This window comes from Notothenia rossii (genome assembly GCF_949606895.1).
Source record: "Notothenia rossii genome assembly, chromosome: 6".
In the NCBI taxonomy this organism is placed as follows: Eukaryota; Metazoa; Chordata; class Actinopteri; order Perciformes; family Nototheniidae; genus Notothenia; species Notothenia rossii.
Window position 1 is genome coordinate 88,069,807 of NC_136909.1, and position 15,534 is coordinate 88,085,340.

General features: G+C 43.4%; 1 protein-coding gene across 1 annotated transcript in view; it reads left to right on the forward strand.

Moving 5' to 3' along the window:
• Positions 1–15,534, forward strand: part of LOC307044215 (uncharacterized protein) — a 33,961-nt gene that overhangs the window by 16,689 nt on the left and 1,738 nt on the right. The window contains exons 12-14 of the mRNA XM_079689297.1: positions 12,642–12,815; positions 13,161–13,334; positions 13,701–13,874. Of these exons, the coding sequence (XP_079545423.1) occupies positions 12,642–12,815; positions 13,161–13,334; positions 13,701–13,874 (522 nt within the window). The remainder of the gene's footprint in view (positions 1–12,641; positions 12,816–13,160; positions 13,335–13,700; positions 13,875–15,534) is intronic.

Below are 15,534 nucleotides of genomic sequence, written 5' to 3' on the forward strand. Positions count from 1 at the left end.
GTTTAAACTACCATACTATAACGAGCGGAAAAACCCTGTTTTTACTTAGAACGTGTTGAAATAGTGGCGTATTTTGGCACAACGAGCTTCAACCTTATTTCTATCAGAACAAACCAATATGCAGCGTCCTTATTCAAAACTCCCCTGTTATACTGGATAGTGCCACCAAAACCACTTCATTCAACGACTGCAGCACTGGGAATACCGAGGTGTCCCATCTAAGTATTGGTATGGTAGGGTATGGTCGTAAGCATAAAGTGAGCATGGGAACATACCATCTATAGCAGGTAAAACACTGGAAATGTGTGTTTCTGGATCCATCATTGTTGGGTCAAAGGCTTTGTATGAAAATAAACCAAAAAATCTAAAGCAGAGTATCAGCTGCCAATTCCCCTTTTAGCCGTAACCCTAACGCTAATTTAGGTAAAAACCCCACCCGGTAAAATTTGACTGCAATCTGTCCAGATGGTGTGTCTCAAGGGGTTAATGGATTCTAAAGGCCGGGGACACACCAAGCCGATTATCGGCGTCGTTGGGCGTCAGGCCGACGATGAGCGTCGACACGCCCTACTCAGATTGGTGTGTCCCGCACCGTCGTGTCTTTTCAGCCGTGCCGACACCTTTTCGGCCGAAAACCGGCAGTCGGCCACCTTTTCGGCCGAAAACTGGCAGTCGGCCAAAGGCTGTCGGCAAAAGAAATCACTCGGATTGGCTGTTCAGCTTAGCGAATCAGCGAATGAGAGGCGAAACGGAAGTGAGCTACCCAAACAAACTATTAAGATTTCATTTCCCTCCAGCTCTCCTCACAGGTTGGGGAAAGCCCCGTGAGCTTCTCGCTGTAGAGTGAAAATGGAACACGCTATTTGTTTATATCACGCAGTCTGTTCTTCTTCTCTCGGGTATCACGCAGTCTGTCTTCCGGTTGTTGCCTCTTTTGAATGACGAATACACACTACCGCCGCCTGCTGGTGAGGAGAGTTATTGCCACTGACGCATGCGTAGTTCTTACGTGCTTCTTGGCTGTCTGAAGTCTTTGCGGTGTGTTCCAGTGCGACACATGGCCAAGACGAGGAGACGAGAGGAGACACAACAGTCGGGGGTCCGTCTGTGTCAGTTCTTTGGTGTCAGCTTGGTGTGTCCGGGCCTTACGAGTCAGAAAGTTGACAATCCCCAGCATGACAAAGCGAACTTTGGTGTGAGGCAATAGGAACGGAAATGTGGGTGAGATGGTGGAGATAACACACGTTGGAAGGGCGGTCGAGAGGATGTTACACCAGAAATGAGAGTGAGATACCTGTACTCATCTCAGAGGTACATATTATACTTTTTACTGGACTACACTTATCTGACAGCTGCGGTTACTCTACAAAGGAAAAACCAGATCACCAAAGAGCAGTGAAGAGATCACTTTGTGTTGTTTTAATGAACGTATTTATTCAAGCTGTGTCCAGGAAGCAAAACTTTAAACAACAGAGGCTGCAAAGAGTCCAATCGGACATTATTCTGCAACATTTTAAAAAAAGTAATGACTTCCTGTTTTGATCAAACGCACTGCAGGTTAGAGTACCAGAAAACTCTGTTAAAGATCCCTTCCCAATAATTCTATTCACAAAAGCATTTGATCCTGTGAACGCAGCACAGACTGAGACTCAGTCCAACCAGTCTGACTGCTAACTGTAAAAAGTGAGGTGAGGACACACACACACACACACACACACACACACACACACACACACACACACACACACACACACTCACACACACACACAGGAAAGAGTTCCCTGTGAGGAGGAAGAGGAATTCAGGCTGATGGGGGTCAGTCTGTCAGGAGGGCTACTGATGTCGAGGGGGAGGCAACGGTAGGGCACTAGGATCCAGCAGCCATCAGAGAGCTCACCTGGGCCTTTGCTCCTGAAACACCTGAGAGACTCTGGCTGCGTTTCATTGGTCGATCAACACGCCCTCCTGGCCCCCCCTCAGGAACTCTGATCCAAAGTCTAAACAGTGAAACTCAAACGTCTTAATGCAGTATTCTCACCTTGTTACATGTGTCCTGATAATGAAGAAGTGTACTTGTACTAGACTGTAAAGTTACAACATGTACTTACAGGCAATATCTGTATCTGATGGCATTAGAATATATTCTATAAACTGTCATTCAACGGGAACTGTTTCACTACTTTTGCTGACAGTCTTTTAACTTATTTCTAAGTTTTCTGTTTTCACAGAGCACATTAAGGTTTAGTTTCTGATGAAACTGCGAGGGACTCTTTCTCTGTTGTAGTCTTCTCTTCAGGTGTTCTGTGTTAAACACCAGCTGAGCAGGACGGAAGCCATTTTGTTTCTTAGTCTTCACTGTAAAAAAAATAACTCAAGTCCAAACACGTCAACAAACGAAAAGAAAAGGTGTGTTCAATTCAGTCGGGAAGCTCAAATATGGGCCAAAAATAAAAGCTAAAGGTGTTGGAGGAGGGGGAGGAGGAGGAGGAGGAGGAGGAGGAGGAGGAGGAGGAGGAGGAGGAGGAGGAGGACCTCCAGTGGTCACTCTGAGGAACTGCAGCTGGTTTATGGTTTCTCACAGAGGAGGACGAAGGACTCAGATCTTTAGTTTCAGAAACATTAGTGAAACCACAGTGTGATAATAATCTGTTTCAGGTCCTCTATTCAACACTTCACTAAAGTACAAGTTTAAACATCAAAATATACTTAAAGTGCAAAACTACTCATTCTGCACCAGTTCATAATAATATGTTTCACATTATTTAATGATAATAATGAATTAATCCGTCTGTTCACTTTAATGTAACAGCTGGTAAAGGAGGAGCTTTTTCTTTTTTAAATAAAGGTCATACACAGTACATTGTGCCTCGTGATTTTCACCAAGGAATCATATTTTAATATATAGTTAAGGCAGGACAATTTGGTGATTATATTTAGTGTTATTAATCTAGATCTGAAACGTTTACACAACATGTTCTTAACGTAAGTTATCACTTGGACTGCAGAAAAAGTAGAATACTTGCTTCTAAGATGTAGAATGGTAGAAGAATAAAGTAGCAGGTAATGAAGTGAACTAAAGTAACTAAAAGCTGAACTGAAGTACAACACCTGAGTCAAGGTGCAGCAGTGAAATCCTGCATCAGCTCCATCTGGTGGAGCTTCCTCTGCTCTGATTGGTCCTCACCACTGACTCAGGACAATAAGCAGATTATTCTCTGTCCAATCACAAACTACTAGTGTTCTCCTTTATTAAAGGACCTAAAATAATACAGAACATCAATTTATCGTTCGTTTAAAAAAAAAAAATCAGTACATTTATTTTCTTCATATTTATTTTTTACCCTCCAAATCTTCTGCTCTGAACTCCAAACACAGTTTCCTGTTGGCTGTTTAAAATGTATGAACCTCTGAAACAGAGGAAGATTTGAAGGCTTGCTGAGCTCTTCAGAGTCCGTCCAATAGAAGTGATCTGCACAGAAAGGCCAAGAATAATCCACATGAAGGATGTTCCTGAAGTCTTCAAACCGCCCTGAAGACCACAGAGCATTGAGAGGGTCTTTAAGACGCTGCAGCTCACAGAGCCAACAACATGGAAACTGTCTCATGAGTGTTTTAGTTTGGAGGTGTGAGAGCTCTGTGTCCTGATGAGATAATGTGTGGTTCTCCAGCAGGTGGTTGTGTGTGTGTGAAGGTGTGAGCTCTGCTATGAATCCCTGCGAGGACACTGAACCCGCTCTGAGTGGGGACCCTGAACGCCTCACCAAAGCTCAGAGGTGAGATGAAGACCTCTGACTGTCCTCTTCTCCAGAGCTCAGCAGGCATTATTCACACTCTGTGTGTGTGTTGTGATGAAGCCCAGAGCAGCAGCATGGACCTGGACCTGGACCTGGACCTGGACCTGGACCTGGACCTGGACCTGGACCTGGACCTGGACCTGGACCTGGACCTGGACCTGGACCCAGCTGTGTGTCCATAAAGAGTGACCGGTCTAGAGATGAACCTTTATATTTTAAAGGCCGCCCTTCAGAGACAGAGTAAGTGGACGTCATGTGACTTCATTATATCAGCAGCAGTAGAAAACTTGTTGTTACTGAAGAACAGAGACCTCTTATTGAAGCTGAGGGAGGGACTACCAAGGTGTGTTCAGCCTGAAGCCAGAGTGTAACGTGTCAGAGAGGCTCAATAAAAGAAGCCTTCAATACCATAGCAGGTAAAATATTTAAAGCACTGTTTAAACAATAAACACAGTTCAATTTGTCCACAAACTAAAGTGATTTTCCATCATTATGGTAGAGTTTCAGACCTAAATGCTGTAGAATGAGCAGGTATCACATTAGGAATAAATGGGAGGCAATGAGAGAGCATTGGGTAGTCAAATAAATACATGACTTCATTCACCACAGTACCCTCTTGTATGTGCCGTCTTCTCTGTCTTTGTGGCTCATATATTGGTGTTCTACTGCAGATCAGTAAAATAGAAAATACTGAAAAAGAAAAAGGTGGCAGGAGATAACCAAACCTGCTGAGATCCAATCAAACAGCTCCGGACTAGAGTTCGGACAGGCTCACCAAATCAATATATTCTCAAATATTCTGATGAAACAGGGTAAATATATCTGTCCCTGTTGTAACACTTACTGAGAAAATCACGCAGGTACTTTCTTATAGTATTTTGCAGTACTGTAATACTACACGGTACAGGTCCACCTCTTTAAAATCAAAACTGCTCCACCAGTCTATCAGAGAATCTGCTCAAAGGTCGTAGGTCAACATTTGAGAGCCTCTCTGAATCATCCTACCATCACAACCTTTAGAGGCTGGCCAACCACATTATCTCTGACCCAACCATGATTATGTAATGAGTGAAATCCCAGGTCAGATGAACATGGTGTCTTCAGTGACTGTGTTGTTATGGTAAATATCTGTTTCCTTGTTTCTTGTCTTGATGTTTGTCCTTGTTGACGTTGCTAAAGGAGCTGCTGTGATGCCAGAAGCATGTCAGACTTGATCTGATAATAAAGTATTCTCATGTTGTTGTATGGTGCTCTGAGCTCTGATCTGACTAAGTGTTAGTGTGATGGAGACTAGGAGAGGTTTTAAGTGTTCGATGACCATTATGTGCGTACCTGTCTAAGGACTGCAGATAGAAATGATCTTAATCTGGCATAACTCATCCCTTCTTTGAGATTCATGTATTTATAAGCATGGCCCCTGTTTATTAAACACATTCTAATATGAATAGTATTTAGGACCATTGTGACGGTCCAGATTCCTAACTGTTTGTTTCTCATGTTTCAGGAGGAGGCTGGAGGAACCTGAACCCAGCTGTGTGTCCATGAAGAGTGACTGGTCTATGGACAAACCTATGCGCTTCAAAGATGGACGACACTCTGTTGGACAAAGGTGAGGATTGAAAGTTGATAACCCCCTTCATGGTACCTGCTGCTCTGCTTTCAGGTTGTATTGACCCAGTTAAGAAAGTGTGGCTCTGTTGAATTTTCTTGGTGAGACACTTCTCTGGTTCCTTTCTAATAAAAGCAGCTTTGATCATTTATAAGGCGTATCAGGTTTGAAAGCTTTAAGCACCATAAACACCAACTTGGCAATAAACCTGTTTCTGAATCTGATGAAGGTTTCTTTAAATAAAGAAATAAGGGTCATGTTTACCTTCAGTGTTTCTCATCTGAGTTACATTTCTTTCCTTCTTAAGTAAAGCTGGAGTTTTGTAATCCTGCAGCTTGCGTCCAAAGGGAGGGAAACTCAACTGTGTGGACGTCTACTCCAGCTTATGATCAGCTCTGTGTGAATACATACCTGAGTGTTTCCCATTGCTCCTCGTCAGTCGGAGGTCAATGTTTCCCTGTATTTGCAGCAGTTTTTGCTTCTCATTTCTAAAATGTGTAATTGCTGTGTGGTGTTTTGCTCTTCACCTGGTGCTCTATTGAACAATTAAACAGCTCTTGATCAAATTAAATGTAATTGTTAAACCTTAATCAAAGATTACAGTCACTGATTACTTTCATTTTGGTGCGTGGCACTTCTTAGTATTTAGTGTTGCTGATAGTCAAGGATGAGTGATATCACTGCCCTTTAAACTTTGTACCAATTCATGTGTCTATAAAATGTTATTTTGAGGTTTTAGTTTAAAATAAAAATTGGCAATAACTTCTACAGCTGCTAAAGTTGGTACTCCGTGCGAGGCCCAGACAAATCCAGTGATCTAACCTTTCTCCTGTTGCTCACACATGCACCTGATCCACATTTCCAGCACCACTGAAGCATATCAGAGATAATGTGAGTTGTTTCTTCATGATTCCTCACAGAGAGGACCAGCAGAGCTCAGAGGTTCCCAGAGGTCAGTCTGCCCAGCAGCATCAGACACAGCTGGACTCCACATTTATGGTCTGTACATGAACTACAGCTACTTCACATCTGTTCTGCTCACAGTCAACTCCATGATGCACTTTGTAGATCAGTGGATGGTCAGTCTGTCCAACATGGATCTGATGTTTGGTGACTTTAGTTTGATTGTGTTGTTCATGTATTCTGTTCCAGCTGCTGGAGGACAACATCATCACTTTTGTGAAGAACGAGCTGAAGAAGATCCAGAAGGCTCTGAGTTCAGATTACCCAGAATGCTTAGAGAGTCAGAGGGATGATGAGGAGGTGCTGGACGGTGAGGATGAAGAGCAGAGGAGGAGCAGCAGAGAGGCATTTCTGAACATCACACTGCACTTCCTGAGGAGCATGGAGCAGGAGGAGCTGGCTGACCGTCTGCAGAGCTGTGAGAGGGTTTCTATAGAGATTTAACAAGCTGGATAAATGTTGACTAAAGTCTCAAGAGATGGAACAAAGTATATTCAGATCCTCATTCTTTAAAGATGTATTTGACTCATTGATCTGATTTGTTGTGTGTTCATTCAGGAAGTCGTTCTGGAGTGTGTCAGCGTGAACTTAAGTCTAACCTGAAGGAGAGGTTCCAGTGTGTGTTTGAGGGCATTGCTAAAGCAGGAAACCCAACCCTTCTGAACCAGATCTACACAGAGCTCTACATCACAGAGGGGGGGTCTGCAGAGGTCAATGATGAACATGAGGTCAGACAGATTGAAACAGCATCCAGGAAACCAGACAGACCAGAAACAACCATCAGACAAGAAGACCTCTTTAAAGCCTCACCTGGAAGAGATGCACCAATCAGAGCAGTGCTGACAAAGGGCGTGGCTGGCATTGGGAAAACAGTCTTAACACAGAAGTTCACTCTGGACTGGGCTGAAGGCAAAGCCAACCAGGACATCCAGTTCATATTTCCATTCACCTTCAGAGAGCTGAATGTGGTGAGAGAGAACAAGTACAGCTTGGTGGAACTTGTTCATCACTTCTTCTCTGAAACCAGAGACGCAGGAATCTGCAGGTTTGATCAGTTCCCGGTTGTGTTCATCTTTGACGGTCTGGATGAGAGTCGACTTCCTCTGGACTTCCTCAACACTGAGATCCTGACTGATGTCACAGAGTCCACCTCAGTGGATGTGCTGCTGACAAACCTCATCAGGGGGAAGCTGCTTCCCTCTGCTCGCCTCTGGATAACCACACGACCTGCAGCAGCCAATCAGATCCCTCCTGAGTGTGTGGACATGGTGACAGAGGTCCGAGGGTTCACTCACCCACAGAAGGAGGAGTACTTCAGGAAGAGATTCAGAGATCAGGAGCAGGCCGGCACCATCATCTCCCACATCAAGACCTCACGAAGCCTCCACATCATGTGCCACATCCCAGTCTTCTGCTGGATCTCTGCTTCAGTTCTGGAGGAGGTGTTGAAAACCAGAGAGGGGGGAGAGCTGCCCAAGACCCTGACTGAGATGTACATCCACTTCCTGGTGGTTCAGTCCAAAGTGAAGAACATCAAGTATGATGGAGGAGCTGAGACAGATCCACACTGGAGTCCAGAGAGCAGGAAGATGATGGAGGCTCTGGGGAAACTGGCTTTTGAGCAGCTGCAGAAAGGCAACCTGATCTTCTATGATTCCGACCTGACAGAGTGTGGCATCGATATCAAAGCAGCCTCAGTGTACTCAGGAGTGTTCACACAGGTCTTTAGAGAGGAGAGAGGACTGTACCAGAGGGACAAGGTGTTCTGCTTCGTCCATCTGAGCGTTCAGGAGTTTCTGGCTGCTCTTCATGTCCATCTGACCTTCATCACCTCTGGAGTCAACCTGCTGTCAGAAGAACCAACAACCTCCAGGCGTCCTAAAGTCTTTAGAGCCAAACCTGAACCAACACATCTCTACCAGAGTGCTGTGGACCAGGCCTTACAGAGTCCAAACGGACACCTGGACTTGTTCCTCCGCTTCCTCCTGGGTCTTTCACTGCAGACCAATCAGAAACTCCTACGAGGTCTACTGACAGAAACAGGAAGTAGCTCAAAGACCAACAAGAAAACAGTCCAGTACATCAAGAAGAAGATGGATGAGGATCTGTCTCCGGAGAGAAGCATCAACCTGTTCCACTGTCTGAATGAACTGAATGATGGTTCTCTAGTGAAGCAGATCCAACAGTCCCTGAGTTCAGGAAGTCTCTCCTCAGATAATCTGTCTCCTGCTCAGTGGTCAGCTCTGGTCTTCATCTTACTGTCATCAGAAGAAGATCTGGACGTGTTTGACCTGAAGAAATACTCTGCTTCAGAGAAGGCTCTTCTGAGGCTGCTGCCAGTGGTCAAAGCCTCCAGGAAGGCTCTGTGAGTACAGAAACATTCAAATATGTAAGGGATAATGTGCTGCGACGCGGCCTTCATGCCGATCTAGATCCCTCCTCTTCGCGTCGGGCTCCTGATCAGCCTGTCGGTGTTCTTTTCCCCATCATGACCAAGTCGCTGCACATTATCCCGCTTATTACATGGCCACATTCTCAACAAAGTAACGTTATGACTCCCACTATTAATTGAAATGCTTTTATGGATTTAGAAAATGATTTTATTGATTTAAAAAATAGTTGTATGTATTGATTTAAATTGACATGCATCCGCTAAGAAAAATACTCCGTTGTTAACGTTTGAACTAACGTAGCAACGGCAGGAACTGCTTCGATAGCGTTTTTGAGGAGCTTTTTGATTACAGATTTGAAAACATCGCTGCTTGCTTTAAAAGTAGCACAATTCATGATGTCAAACCTTGGGAAGTATCTAGATATCCCTGCCCTAATGCCAAAGGAACTGCACACTGAATATGTGTCGCCGTTTGATGTCTATGTCTGGACCGCTGCGTAAAAGGAGGATTTCTGCCCGTTACTTCTCCGCTGTTTTCTTGTCGCTCTTGTCTTGTCAGTTAGAAAGCAAACTGCATGCAGTTTGCTTTTCGGCCAAACTGTATATAGTTAAATCGAACGGACTTCTTTCTGCAGATGTGAGCGTCCTTAACAACGGTCAATAAGTCCTTGACAGCGGTCTGTCTGTTCGGTATTAACAACGTGTCACGTGTTCTGAATTGACCAATCAGAATCGAGTATTCAACTAAGCCATTTAATAAGTAAGGGATAATGTGCAGCGACTTGGTCATTATGGGGAAAAGAACACCGACAGGCTGATCAGGAGCCCGACGCGAAGCGGAGGGATCTAGATCGGCCTGAAGGTGTTCTTTTCCCCATAATGACCAAGTCGCTGCACATTATCCCGCTTATTACATGGACACATTCTCAACAAAGTAACGTTATGACTCCCAATATTAATTGAAATGCTTTTGTGGATTTAGAAAATGATTTTATTGATTTAAAAAATAGTTGTATGTATTGATTTAAATTGACATGCATCCGCTAAGAAAAATAGTCGGTTGGAGCAGATATTTCCAACTATTTTGAAATAGAAAATGGTATTCCCCAAGGGAGTGCAGTCAGTCCAATATTATTCAACATCATGATTAATGATATTTTTACATGCTTAGACACATGCATACAATCGGCTCTGTACGCAGATAATGGGGCTATTTGGATGAGGGGAAGAAATGCCCCATACGTAATGGAGAATATAGCTAGAGCGATTACAAAAGTGGAGAGGTGGTCATATAACTGGGGATTCAAAATGTCAGAAAGCAAGTCATGCTACATGGTATTTACAAACAAACGCCAGATTGATGGCCAACAGCTAACACTATATGAGCGTCCAATGAAAAAGGCGAATGAGTTCAAATACCTAGGACTGTGGTTTGATAGCAAATACACATGGAACATGCATATTAATCAAGTGGAAACAAAATGCAAAAAAGTATTACATTTATTGCGAGCTGTAGCTGGATGCAACTGGGGCGCAGATAAACAAGCATTAATAGACATTTACAGATCAATTATGAGGTCCACAATAGACTACGGTTGTATAGTATATGGAGCAGCAGCAAAAACATCGCTTTTAAAAATTGATAGAATACAATATAAAGCATTGCGGCTGTGTATTGGAGCAATAAAGTCATCCCCTATTAATGCAGTTCTGATAGAAGCAGGAGAGACACCTCTGGAGATCAGAAGAGAGAGACTTGCTCTGTCATACTGGGTCAGACTACAAGGTAGTGGAGAAGAAAATATTCCAAACAGAATATTACAGGATTGCTGGGAATATGCAAAATTCCAGGGACGTGGGTTTGGCTGGACGAGTAAGGAAAGAACGAGGGCATCTGGAGTGGAGAATATCACGTTTGCCAAAGCAACTCCATTTAGCAGTGTTCCCCCATGGCTGTTCCCAGAAGCTAACATAGATATGAATATCATAGAAAGGAAAAAAGAGTGGCAAATAAATGAAGTGGGAATTAAAACAAGTATGTATCTGAACGAAAAGTACTACAATTACCTACAAATCTATACAGATGGCTCTAAGAACAAGGAAGAGCGTGTTGGAGTTGGCATATACATCCCAGACTTTAAAATATCTATTTTAAAAAGAACATCTGATCAATTATCAGTGTATACAGCAGAAATGCTTGCTGTAATAATAGGATTGCAGTGGGTTGAAGAGGTCAGACCAGATAGGGTGGTGATATGTACAGATTCATTGTCCATATTACAAAGCATACAATCAACAACAACTACTAGAGAAGACATTCTCATAGAACTGAATCATAGCCTGTTAAGACTGCACAGAAGCGGCATAGATCTGCAGTTCTGCTGGGTGCCTTCACATGAGGGGGTGAAAGGGAACGAGTGTGCTGATAGATTAGCAAAAACTGCACTACAAAAGCAAATAACATTACCAGTTCAACTTGGTAAAGGAGAAGGAAAAGCAGTCATTAATAAGAAAGGGATGGAGATCTGGCAGAAAAGGTGGGAGAAAGACCAGAAAGGCAAGGACTATCACAAAGTACAAAATACAATTACAATTAATATTCATAAAGAAAGAAACAGAAGGGAGGAAATCATGATGGCTAGACTCCGAATAAATCACACGGCTTTGAACAGTACGCTGTATATCATGGGGAAAAGTGACAGTAACAAGTGTGGGAACTGTGCAGTAAAAGAAGATGTAGAACATATATTGTTAAATTGTGACATCTATAAAGCGGAAAGAGAACAATTAAAGGCTAAAGTCTTAGAGGCAGAGAGGGAGTGGAGTGTGGTTGGTGTTTTGGGAACAAAAGGAGAGGGAGTAAAAGCTACCACAAAGGCACTGTTTAAATTCTTGAGTGAAACTGGGGTAGGAAAAATAATTTAACATTAGGTCAGGAAAGAACATAGATTTGTTTTGTTTTGTTTTATTTATTTAATGGTTTTATTGATTTATTTATTTATTTTAATTTTATTTTGATTAGAACATAGGTTAATGAGTTGGAATGATGTGATGATGCATACTCATGTACAGTAGGTGGCGGTATGCACCTTTTAAGTTGTTTGCAAGCCGCCAAAAGCAAGAGAAGAAGAAGAAGAAGAAGAAGAAGAAGAAGAAGAAGAAGAAGAAGACAAATAGTCCTTTGTTACCGTTTGAACTAACGTAGCAACGGCAGGAACTGCTTCGATAGCGTTTTTGAGGCGCTTTTAGATTTCAGATTTGAAAACGTCGCTGCTTGCTTTAAAAGTAGCAGAAGTCATGATGTCAAACCTTGGGGAGTATCTAGATATCCCTGCCCTAATGTCAAAGTAACTTGCAACTGAATATGTGTCGCCGTTTGATGTCTATGTCTGGACCGCTGCGTAAAAGGAGGATTTCTGCCCGTTACTTCTCCGCTGTTTTCTTGTCGCTCTTGTCTTGTCAGTTAGAAAGCAAACTGCGGCCAAACTGTATATAGTTAAATCCAACGGACTTCTTTCTGCAGATGTGAGCGTCCTTAACAACGGTCAATAAGTCCTTGACAGCGGTCTGTCTGTTAACAACGCGTCACGTGTTCTGAATTGACCAATCAGAATCGAGTATTCAACTAAGCCATGTAATAACATGAAGTAGTGGTGGTCTAATGGATAGTGAGGTGGGATGAAGATCGGAACGTTGTGAGTTCAATTCCCGCCAGGAACACCACCACTCGTGTGCCCTTGAGTAAGGCACTTAGTCCTCAGTTTCTCCAGGGAGAATGTCCCTGTAATTGTAAGTCGCTTTGGATAAAAGTGTCAGCTAAATGAAATGTAAAGTAAATATTATGCTCATCTTTTTAAAATATTGTTTGTACTTTCTTTATCAGACTGAGTGGCTGTAACCTGTCAGAGAGAAGCTGTGCAGCTCTGTCCTCAGTCCTCAGCTCCCAGTCCTCTAGTCTGAGAGAGCTGGACCTGAGTAACAACGACCTGCAGGATTCAGGAGTGAAGCTGCTGTCTGCTGGACTGGAGAGTCCTCACTGTACTCTGGAGACTCTCAGGTCAGGTTTCTTATTTTATCTTAAATGATTGTCTCTCTCTCTCTCTCTCTGCTTATTTACAATCTCCTTCTTTCTCTTCCTGTTTTTAAATCAGTCAGGTAACCAAACACAAAGTCTTCTTTTGTATTAAACATTAATAAAATACAGTTGATGTAAAACACTCATCCTGTTAATGATTAATGCCATCGTGGAGAAGAGACATCATGAACATTGGCATCACAGATGTGAAGCAGTATTGAGTTGCACATTTTGAATAAGGAATAATATGCGATAAGGCAGTCATTCATGAAAAAGAACACCCTGAAGTTATTGATTTTATGTTGTTGTTTATTATTGTCTCCTCAGACTGAGTGGCTGTAAGCTGTCAAAGAGAAGCTGTGGAGCTCTGTCCTCAGTCCTCAGCTCCCAGTCCTCTAGTCTGAGAGAGCTGGACCTGAGTAACAACGACCTGCAGGATTCAGGAGTGAAGCTGCTGTCTGCTGGACTGGAGAGTCCTCACTGTGCTCTGGAGACTCTCAGGTCAGGATTCATCAACATGTTAAACTTATAGCCAGTTAAATTGCGATGTACATTAATGATGGATACACTCATAACCTTTTGTTGCATCTGCTTCAATAACATTTGTTATTGTTTTTTGACTCACTCTTGTTTGAACGTGTGTGTGTGTGTGTGTGTGTGTGTGTGTGTGTGTGTGTGTGTGTGTGTGTGTGTGTGTGTGTGTGTGTGTGTGTGTGTGTGTGTGTGTGTGTGTGTGTGTGTGTGTGTGTGTGTGTGTGTGTGTGTGTGTGTGTGTGTGTGTGTGTGTGTGTGTGTGTGTGTGTGTGTGTGTGTGTGTGTGTGTGTGTGTGTGTGTGTGTGTGTGTGTGTGTGTGTGTGTGTGTTCAGGCTGTCAGGCTGTATGGTCTCAGAGGAAGGCTGTGTTTCTCTGGCTTCAGCTCTGAGCTCCAACCCCTCCCATCTGAGAGAGCTGGACCTGAGCTACAATCATCCAGGAGACTCAGGAGAGAAGCTGCTGTCTGCTGGACTGGAGGGTCCTCTCTGGAGACTGGACACTCTCAGGTATTATAAACATATACAGTGAAGGAAATAAGTATTTGATCCCCTGCAGATGTTTTAAGTTTGCCCACACAATACATTAACAGTCTATCATTTAAATGGTAGGTTTATATAAACATTGAGAGTAAGAATATCAAAAAGAAAATCCAGAAATTGACATTATATAAAAGATAAAAATGTATTTCCATTGAACTGAGTGAAATAAGTATTTGATCCCTTTGCAACAAACAAGGATTCTGGCTCCCACAGACAAATAATTCATCTTCCTTTAAAAAAGTACTCCTAATCAACTTGTTACCTGTATAAAAGACACCTGTCCACAGAATCAATCAATCAGATTCCAATCTCTCCACCATGGGCGAGACTGTAGAGCTGTCTAAGGACCTCAGGGTGAGACTGTAGACCTGCACCAGGCTGGGATCGGCTACAAGACCACCGGAAAGCAGCTTGGTGAGAAGGAGACAACTCTTGGTGCCATTATTCAGAAGAATAATGTTTGTGTTTCTAAATGGAAGAAACACAAAATGAGCATCAATGGCCCTCGGTCTGGGCTCCACACAGGATCTGGCCCCGTGGGGTATTGATGATCATGAGAAAGGTGAGGGACCAGCCAAGAACTACACAGGAGGAACTTGTTAATGATCTCAAGGCAGCTGGGACCACAGTCACCAAGAAACCTATTGGTAACACACTACACCATAGTTGATCAAATCCTGCAGTGCCTGAAGGGCCCCTGCTCAAGAAGAACACGAGAGGCCGTCTGAAGTTTGACAACGAACATCTGAATGATTCAGAGAAGGCTTGGGAGAAGCGGATGAGCTCAGATGAGACTAAAATGTTGATCTTTGGCTTCAACTCGACACGCCGTGTTTGGAGGAAGAGAGATGCTGACTATAACCCCAGAACACCATCCGTCAGGCATGGAGGTGGAGACATTCTGCTTTGGGCTGTTTCTCTGCTGAGGGGACAGGAGGACTTCCCTGCATCGAGGAGAGGATGGACGGGGACATGTCCCGTGAGATCTTGGTCGATAGCCTCCTTCCCTCAGCCAGGACACTGACCATGGGTCATGGAGGGGTCTTCCAGCAGGACAAGGACCCTGAACATACGGCCAAGGCAACACAGGAGAGGCTAAAGAAGAAGCACCTTCAGGTGATGGAGGGTCCTAGCCAGTCTCTGGACCTTAATCCCATAGAAAATGTGTGGAGGGAGCTGAAGCTTCCAGATGCCAAGCATCAGCCTCAACACCTGAAGGATTTGGATCTTCAGAGAGGAGTGGACCAACATCCTTCCTGAGATGTGCACAGACCTGGAGACCAACTACAAGAAGCGTCTGACCTCTGTGTGACCTCTGTGTGTCCAACAAGGGTTTCTCCACCAAGTCCTAACACATGTTCTGCAAGGGGATCAAATACTTATTTCACTCAGTTAAATGCAAATACATTTTTATCTTTTATATAATGTACATTTCTGGATTTCCTTATTGATATTCTTTCTCTCACTGTTTATATAAACCTACCATTCAAATGACAGACTGGTCCTTTCTTTGTTGGTGAACTTACAAAGTCTGCAGGGATCAAATACGTATTTCCTCCACCGTGTGTATGCCAAGACAAAAACAATGAAGGGAACTAAAGACACGGGATAAGACTCAGGCAGCAGC